Source organism: Nematolebias whitei, chromosome 7, assembly GCF_014905685.2.
Source record: "Nematolebias whitei isolate Nwh7 chromosome 7, NemWhi1, whole genome shotgun sequence".
NCBI classification, from domain to species: Eukaryota; Metazoa; Chordata; class Actinopteri; order Cyprinodontiformes; family Rivulidae; genus Nematolebias; species Nematolebias whitei.
The window spans coordinates 23,117,414-23,127,438 of NC_056504.1; the positions used below are offsets into that span (position 1 = coordinate 23,117,414).

Below are 10,025 nucleotides of genomic sequence, written 5' to 3' on the forward strand. Positions count from 1 at the left end.
TCTTGTAGCGGTCTGTCTTACAAGGGATCTGAAGAAGTCTCTGGCTGAAGACATATATATATATATATAAATATTAAAATAGATTAATGTATATATGCATAAACAAATATAAAGTTCTTGTTGTAGGTTTTGGTTCTTTGTTAAAAACAAAAATTAAATAGTATACAGTTTTTCTAAAACTTCAGCCGCTAAAAAATGCAGCATATGTGATAGAAGCACAGCAGCAGTGTTTGTTTTGCCATTTTTACACGAACCTGGTAATAAGGCATGTCTGTACATTAAAAAAAACAAGAATAATTATTAATCCATGTTTATTTTCAAATCAACACTTTAACGTTCACTTGTATCTAAGGAAGGCTGGGGAGGTAGAAAAAAGATTAAGGGGTGGAATTAGAATAAGTTACAGCTCATGAGGTAGTCCATCAGAGCATCTCTGACACCTTGGCCCTGCTCTCCATCTTGCGGGACAGCGACCGGGACGGGCTGCGCGGCTGGTTCTGCTTCAAGTTCATCGAGGTCATCCATTTTGGTTGTGTGTTGTTTACCGGCTCTTCTTCTTCTAATGCATGTTAGTGGTGCTTAGAAAAGAGCTTAATGTAGCACTACCGCCACCAGCTGGTAAGGTGCGTTGATATTAATAATCCGCCCACTAGAGGTGAACATTCCGCCCACTAAACGGGAACTATAGGCAATGTGGAGACAGAAAAATAGAGGTCCCACCAGAACCGGACACAACAGGCTACAACAAGAACCAGACCTGTGGATACCAGGCTTTACAGTGTTAGGTTCAGGCAAAAGTAGCTCAGAGAGCAATTAAACATGCACACATGCATACACACACACACACACACACACATAAAATACTTAATTACACACATTTGAGTAGATGTAATAAATTACTTTAATTCCTATTTAAATGCAAATCATCCTGCCATACCTGCAGTGCCTTCAGACTTTGCCAGCAAATTAAAAGTTGAAGCTTAATCATTAAATTATTATCTTTGTGTTAGATTTATTTATAAATCACATTTAAACACTGCTTGTACCAATTAAACCAAATAAAAAGTAACACACATTCTCTATCACTGTCATTATTCAGCTAACAAACAAGCAGCAGCATCAGCTACCAGAGAGACTGACATTATGTTTTCTCACTTGGAAACAGAACAAATGTGAATGTTGTAGAGACTCACCTGCCAACACGAGATTGGAGTGAGACGCGTTGTATCAGCTGTTCAGCTCCTTCATCCTCCTCGTTACTCCGACATGTTTATGTTTCATCCGCGTGGTTCTCCCATGTCGTGCCGTCACTTTTTCAAAGCTGCATGTTTTGCAGATTTTATCTTTGTGAAGCGTCAAGTCCTCCCACACTTTTTGGAGGACTCGGGTCAAACAGTTTTCTCTGCGTCAGTCATTTGTAAAATGTACTTAATTTCCTTTGAAAACACCGCCTTTGCTCTGCTTCCTCCTTCCCCCTCGCTCTGTTCAACTCACACTTCAGGTTTTTTTTCTCCAAATTTTATTCAGTCAGCCAGCATTGACAATGCACTGCAGCTGAACAATGTGGCTCCGCAGCACCGTGAAAGACACATAGTCGTGCGCCACAACGAATCGATAATGAAATTCATTGCCAACACGTTTAATCATCATTTTTTTATCGATTCGTTGTTGCAGCCCTACTCTACTGCACACACACACACACGCACACACACACACACACTCATACAGCACTCTACTACATCTCTACAAAAATAATCTGAATCAGTAGAGACTAATCAGTGCTTTATCACATTCATACACCGATGGGACACACATCACTTGCCACTACCAGCCTTTAAAAACTGTTATGGCCAGAGATAATTTTTCTGTTTATATTAAAGCATGGAATTACATTCCACAACATATAAAGTCCATCTCAACATTCCCACTTTTAAGAAGACTCGTGCATCATCTGTTGGACACCTTCTTTTGCAATCACAGCTGCCATTCTTGTATTTTGTAATTTAGTATGTCTGTGTCTATTAATTTTATGTGATCGAAAAGATGGCGCCCGTGTACATGGCCTTTAATCTACCTCTGACGATACTGTTTGGATTATTTCTGCTTTTTTCGTTTTTTGTCTGGGATATCAACTCGCTGCTTGTGTATGACCGACAACAGCTCCTCGATCTTCGATTGTCTGTATCTGCTGTCGCTGATTCGGACCATTTTGATCGTGACTCGGAACCCCCCCCTCTTCCACCCCTTCTGGCAGACGTGCCTGCTTGTTTACGCTGGGCCCCAAGCCTGCCCTCTCGGAGATATCGCTTCAGACGCCGGGGAAAACGTGCCGGCCGGCTGGTAAAACTCAAAGCTCTGCGTGGTCAACGTTTCCACAGCCAGCTTCCTACGTGACCGGACCAGGGAAAATATGGGTGTTGTCTACCGGCCCGGCGCTTGGACCGTCCTGGAGGCACTGTTTTTGAAAATCTGCAACCGTTGGCGCGCACCACCCCCACCATGGCTGGTTGTGTCGGACCAGATCAGGACGTGTCTCATCAACACAAGGTCTGTTGCCAACAAGACTTTTATCCTAAATGACTTTTTTTAAAGACGAGGGACTAGATTTTCTTTTTCTCACGGAATCCTGGTTGCCTTTGGGTGATTCAAGTGCCTTGGTGGAACTTTTACCTCCTGACTGTCTGTGCTTTAATGCCCCGCGGCCATCAGGTCGGCAGGGTGGTGGAATATTAACTGTATTTAAATCAAACTTTTCCTGTAAACAGTTGTCCACCCTCATGCCCTGCTCCAGTTTTGAGCTGAGTGCTTTTGAACTCGGACATTCTCCTCCCGTTCTGTGCGCGATTGTTTATCGCCCCCCTCATTCCAAGGACTTCATAAGTGAATTCTCTGATTTTCTGGCTTACATCACACCAAGATATGATCACTTTATTATTGTTGGTGACTTTAATATTCACGTCTGTTGTCAGAAGAAGCCATTAGTGAAGGACTTCCTTGATTTGTTGGACTCATTTAATTTAACTCAACATGTAAATGGTCCCACCCAACAACACGGTCACACTCTGGATCTCATTTTAACACGTGATGTCTCTGTTTGTAATTTGGTAATCGGTGACAACGTTCTCTCAGACCACATGCCTGTCTTGTTTGATATCATCCCGCCTTGTCCTACTGCTAAGTCATGTGATTTTGCACGTACTTCACGCGCCATTAACCGTTTCACTGTTGCACGTTTTACTGAAGCTTTTAGCTCTGAGAGGATCAATCAGCTCTGTGTCTCTCTCCACCAAGGAGCTAACCTCTCAGCTTAACTCTGTTTGCTTAAATATTCTGGAATGTGTTGCTCCCGTTAAAACCAGGAAAACAAAACTTTTATCAGAACCATGGCTTAATGACGTCACTCAAGCCGTTAGACAGCAGTGTAGGAGAGCAGAACGCAGGTGGAGGAAAGACAGGCTGCAGGTTTCTTTTCAAATCCTAAAGGAGAGTTGGTGTCATTATCAGAAGGCAGTTAAAGCCGCCAAATCGAAGTTCTTTTCTGCAATAATTGCCTCAAACTCCCACAACCCTCGAGCCCTTTTTTCCACCCTGAACTCAGTTCTACACCTCAGTGAACCTTCACCTCTTGAAGCCTCAACTGAGCTGTGTGAAAACTTCCTCCATTTCTTTTCTGAAAAAGTTGCAAACACCCGGGCACTCATTTCTCCACCTACTCATGATCCGTCCATCCCATCTCATTGTGTTGCTGTTCCTGACCACTTCGAGCCCATCTCTCTGTCTTCCCTGGAGCAGGTCATGTGCGGCATGAAGCCATCTGGCTCCCCTTTTGACGTTGTCCCCCCTCGACTCCTTAAGGAGCTTCTTCCTGTTCTGGGCCCTCCTGTTCTTGGCATTGTGAACAGCAGCTTAGCCTCAGGTGTGGTGCCAATAACTTTTAAGCATGCTGCTGTCCAACCTCTCCTGAAAAAACCTAGCCTTGACCCCTCAGTCATGTCCAACTTCCGGCCTGTCTCCAGACTCCCATTTGTCGCTAAACTACTGGAAAAAATAGTCGAGTCCCAGCTGAAATGCTTTCTAGATGATAATGCCATCTTAGAGCTATTCCAGTCTGGCTTTAAACCTCTCCACAGCGCTGAAACTGCTCTACTCAAGGTTTTTAACGACATTCTCCTATTCACAGACGCTGGTGATTCTGTGCTCCTTCTCTTACTGGACCTCACATCTGCCTTTGATACAATCGACCACGAGATCCTCATTGCGAGGTTAGAGCAGTGGGTGGGCATCACTGGGTCAGCCCTCGAATGGTTTAGATCTTACCTTGCTGACAGGTCCTTTTGTGTCTCCATCAAAGATTTTAGTTCAGCCTCGGCAGCGCTTAAATGGGGGATACCGCAAGGGTCCATCCTTGGTCCTCTTTTATTTTCTTTTTACCTGCTGCCACTAGGTGCTATTTTCAGGAAACATAACATACCTTTTCATTTCTACGCCAACGACTGCCAAATCTACTTCCCCCTCAGACTCAACGGTACTCGCTCTATTCAACCGTTACTGGACTGGACTGGCTGACATCAGAGATTTGATGGCTTTAAATTTCTTGAGTTTCAACGAGAAGAAATCTGAAGTTATGCTGTTTTTTCCCAATGACACAATCACCAACCACTGCATCGACCTATCCGTTCTGTCACCGTTAGTGAAACAAAGAGTCACTAATCTAGGAGTGATACTTGACCCTTCTCTGAAACTCAACAATCATGTAAATATGATTGTTAAATCCTGCTTTTTCCAGCTGAGGCGATTGTCTAAGCCACATATGTCAGAGTCAAGGCCCGCGGGCCACATCCGGCCCGCGAGAAGGTTTTTTACGGCCCTTGGGATGATCTTGATTTCTTATTAGAACCGGCCCACAGACCGCAGCAAGCCGGTCTTGTGCGAAATTCTGTTCCCCTGTGAAAATCTGTTCCCCCTGTGTCGGGAGCGCGCACTGCAACCAGAGAGGCGGCTCCGACCGTCTTCACGGCTCATCTGATAGATTTCTCGGTAAAACGAGTCCACGTAATCGTGTCACGGTTGTAACTTTCATTTTAATGGACAGCTCCTGGTAAATAAATAAATGAAAACCTCAACAACAACAAAAAACCTGGTCTTGTTTGTTTTTTTGTTTTTTTTAATCGCCGAGAGAATCTACAACTTTGGTCATGTTCATTTTAGCCTGACAAATATGAGTCAGCCACCAACATATCATGCATATTTATAATTTTTTCTTGCTAATGTAGAAGGATGGAAGCTGGTGAGAGCAGGACACGAAAAATTAAACTTCCTGAAAACAAATATAGGCTTTCTGGTAAATCTCGTTCATATGAAAAATATCACACTATTGAAGAACAGATATTTCTAGCTGCTATTTTTTTGCATTTAATATCTGTTTTCTCTCTCTCTCTCTCTCTCTCTCTCTCTCTCTCTCTCTCTCTCTCTTATTTCTCTTAAGGAGAAAAAAATGCTTAAACCTCAAAGTACGTGGAACAAGATTTCAGCCTGAAACACACTCAGTAATGTTTTGGTGATTATTTAATCATCTTGACATTTAGGTTCAATCATCACACACAACTCCTTGAGAATTAGGAAACATTTGCTCTTTTTTGTGGCCAAAGTTACCTGAAAGTATTAGTTACCTGAAATAAACTCCCCCCCCCCTCCCCCCACAACATGGGAATAAATTATTATTGCTAAAAGTCCTTAACTCTGCTCATTCCTCTCGTCATGGACAACTAGTCCTGTGAATTTGGAAACATTTGCTCTTTATTTGCCAAAGTTAGAAAGGGGGAACTGAATATTTTATAATATAATATATTTTTATTTTGTTTTCTTTGATGAACCTGAACAAAACATCACACAGAAGTCGACTTACTGCTGAACACCTTCACTCAATTCTGAGGATTTCCTCAGCTCAGAGCCTTACCCCGAAATTGATGAACTGTGGAAAAGATGGGACACCACCAAGTATCACCCTCAACCTCAAACAAGTGAACATTACTTTGCAATCACATATTTAGTTTTTACTCAGTTCAAGTTTAAAAGTTCAAGTTTAATATTTGTTTTCACTGCATGTTACTTCTCCTTGAGGAAAGTGTTGTTTTTGATTAATAGATTTTTGCACTTTATTTTATTGTATTTCAATCCAATTTTATTTTAAAAATATTTCAGTTGAGTGGATGATAGAAAATTGCTATTATTTTTTTCTTTGAAGTAAATTTAGCCCACTAAAATAGAAAATATAGGCTACTGATGGTGACTTGAATAATACAGGTTTCTTTCATTTAATGTTCATGTTATGGGGATTTTTATATAAAGGAAATTTGTCTTTTGTGTCTGTTGAAAATTAAAGATTACTGACAGAGCCATAAGAAAATATTGCTTTATCTGTCTGATCATATTGAAATATATTTGTTAGGTTTTCAGTAGGTTCAATTAGGTTCACTAGACTATATGCGTCATTTAAAAAAATTTCAATGAACATTCGATCAGTCCGGCCCTCGGCTTGTAGCTAAATTTTTTATTTGGCCCTCCATCCATTTGACTTTGACACCCCTGGTCTAAGCTGAAGCCCATTTTGTCCAAAAATAACCTGGAGACAGTAATTCATGCATTCATTACATCCAGGCTCGACTATTGCAACTCACTCCTTTTTGGTATCAGTCAGACCTCCATAGCTAGACGTCAACTGGTCCAAAATGCAGCAGCCCGTTTTTTGACCAGCACAAGCAAAAGAGAGCACATTACACCTGTTTTGGCCTCCCTACACTGGCTTCCGGTTCACCTTCGAATCAAATTCAAAATACTCTTGTATGTCTATAAATCACTAAACAGCTCTGCCCCCTCCTATCTTACTGATCTGCTCCAGCCGTATGTCCCACCACGTTCTCTCAGATCAACAGACCAGTTGCTCCTAACAGTCCCAGGAACCCGTCTCAAGCGCAGAGGTGACAGGGCCTTCTCTTTAGCAGGCCCAAGACTTTGGAATGAGTTACCTCTGCTCGTTAGACAGGCCCCCTCCCTCACAGTTTTTAAATCTTGCTTAAAAACACACTTTTATTCCCTGGCTTTCAGCACTGTGTGATCTGTGCTGAGTCTGTGTGCATCACACTGTGTTGGTCATGTTGCGGTTGTTGTTGTTATCCATTATTGTTTTTGTTGGTTTCTACTTTTTGGTGTCCTGTTATGTAATTGTTGCTGTGTGCTTGTTCTGTTTGTCCCTGTACAGCACTTTGGTGTGCTTTGTCACTGTTTAAAGTGCTTTATAAATAAATTGGTATGGTATGGTATGGTATGGTATGGTATGGTGATGCTGGATAGCTGTGTGTTTTATGTTCTGCAGAACAAGAACCTGCTGTAAAACAGCAAAAATGCTGAGCCAGGCCCCATTTCTTTTAATTTTTTCCAGTTTAAAAATGTAAATAAATAAACCAGAGGCAATGAGGGGTTCAGTGTCTTGCCGAGGGACACTTCAACATGTGACTGCTGGTGGAATTGAACCCTTACCTCTTCCATTGAAGGATGACTGCTCCAACCACTCAGCCACATGTGTGGTGTTTTCAAACCTGGGGCAGACAGTAGTTCATTTAAGCATCAGTTCAAGCTTGGGGGCAAAAAGAAACAAATGAAAGTAAACATTTTGTGGACATTTTTGAGCTTGAAGGGTGTGTGAACAGGATGCGCATGTACTTCACATTTTTCTTTAAAGGGGTATCTGGTGGTTTTTGAAGTGATGTTCTAATAGTTAGCACTTAATCAGCTATGACATCAGTCATGGAGGATGAAGAAAAGAAGAGATGTTGTGAAGTGCTGAGGCATTTGAGTGTGTGAGTCCAGTGGGAGTTTAGTAAATATTTGGACAAATAAAGTGCTGATCAGGCAGACTGTTGCATTCAGGAGCCTCAGCAGCGTCAACTCATACATGATCTGTTGAAGTTCAACACACACACATTGATATCATAACAAGAACATAGTACTGTTAAGAAAACAGTGACCAACTAAAACTCATACAAAAGTGTGGATGTTTAATATTAGCTGATGTAACCCCTTTTAGTATTGACACACTGCATGTGATGATGGCAATAAAAACACTTATCAGGTGTATCAAAGCTTGAAAAATGAAACATAATGAACACTTGTCTGGCTAGCCTTTAGCTTAGCATGCATGAAGATTTTTGATCATATCTGATAGCATCACTCCAGACATCACCAGACTAACCTGTTCAGAATGAAACTGTTCTTGTTTCCTGCAGGACACGTCGGTGATGACAGATGACAACGGTTCTGATACGTCCCAGTTCACAGGAAGCACGATAAACCTCCAGGACTTGGAGTAGTCCCTCTCGGTTCTCCAACAAGATGTTCACTTTAAGATCTGATCCAGAGATGGCTCTCTGGCTCTGTCACTGTATCCAGTTTGAACTGCAGACAGACCTGGAGAATTTGACCAAGCCCTGGCTTGCTGATGAAGGGACATGGACTTCATTTGATTGTTGACTGTGCACGCTGGTGTCCACATATGATGCACCTTCAGATGTTTGCAAAGTCCAGATTGTACCAGAGCCAGAGCTGGGTGCGTCGTCATGGCAGAAGCATCCTTTGTGTTGTTGATTGGTGTTCCATTGTGCCACACTGTGTGCACACCAGTTGCCTTGCACATGCCTCATGCTGTGCACACTTTCACTGACACGAGACACCTGACAAGAGCTACTACTTTCTTGGGGTATTTTATAATTTAATTTTATTGATAGTTGTTGGTTTACAAAATGGACAAATCAAACTCGAATTAAAGAATCAAAGCACAATCAAATAGTACTGAGAGATGTATTTATTTCACTTTAAAATAAATTATGATGTAATTTCTACTTTATGTATTAGGTAAGCACAACAATGAAACACAGTTTGAAGGGAGGAGGAAAAAAGACAAATGTCCCTCTCAGCACATTTATTTGTTTTATCAATGAATCTTTTATAGACAAACAACAGAGAAACAGTTTTTGCAGGTGACACTGCCATATTGAAGCCGTCCGTACAACGGTCCAGTTTTCAAGTGGAGGCCTGTCCAAACTGAACGCCCAGAGGTCAAGAAGATGGAAATGTTTGACCAGTGACCTGGTAAAGAACACTGATGTAAATAATAGCTTCACGCAAACCTTCAACGTGTTAGCTAATTCCTGTCTCAACTAAGGTGTTTCCTTCATTCCCATTTTAGATTTACTTAATTTGTCTTTATTTACGGTAATGGTTATGCACTTTGGGGGTTTAAGGGCGCTGTAAGTAAACCTTTACCTAAAATAACCTGTTCTCAATTCAGAAGCACTGGTCAATTATAAATATTTGGCACTTCACCACTTGCTCTTGCTGAGATCAGACGCTTTTCCATCCCCTCCCTCCGATTTGCTTTGCTGCTCTGTCTGTCTGTCTGTGAAACTGCTTCTGAGCCTCTCTTGCATATCTTCCGAACCATAATTATGGACTCGTTTTGATCAGTTGGTCCCTCAACTCAATTTGCAACATTTCTTCGAAGAGAAGACAGGCTTTAGGCGAGGCAAATTGCCCTGTTGGCATGCACGCAGCTGGATATCTCATCGACTTGGAAGACTTTATGATGTGTCTATCTCTGCTGCCATTTGTGGATTTTAAGGATGCATATTTAATTGGATTTACAATAACTGGTTCCTACTTTTTGGATTCGGCTGGTTGCTGGTTTTATCTACAATCAAGGAAGTCGTCGGCAGCAAATTTGGACCCGATCACGCTGCTTGCCTTTATGATGGCTTGGTTCGTGTCTCGAGTACCCGGAGTCAAATGTTTTGGGCAGAATGGATCAGATCTCGGGGATTTTACTCAGTCATGTAATTTGGACATTTCGGAACCGTTTGGAACAACAAAGACTCAGAGTAGATGTCATTAAGTTCTGCCTGTCCCCAAAACAACTGTGTGTTTATCTGAATTTGACTCCCTTGGCTGGCCTTGAAGGCCATCTTATCTGAATT

At 41.8% G+C, this 10,025-nt stretch overlaps 1 protein-coding gene across 1 annotated transcript in view; it reads left to right on the plus strand.

Annotated features, from left to right (window-relative positions):
• The window catches only part of si:dkey-156n14.3 (zinc finger protein ZXDC), a 124,229-nt gene extending 115,305 nt beyond the window's left edge, over positions 1-8,924 (plus strand). The window contains exon 10 of the mRNA XM_037678688.1: positions 8,283-8,924. Coding sequence (XP_037534616.1) covers positions 8,283-8,366 — 84 coding nt within the window. The 3' untranslated portion in view covers positions 8,367-8,924. The remainder of the gene's footprint in view (positions 1-8,282) is intronic.
• Positions 8,925-10,025: the final 1,101 nt, after the last annotated feature.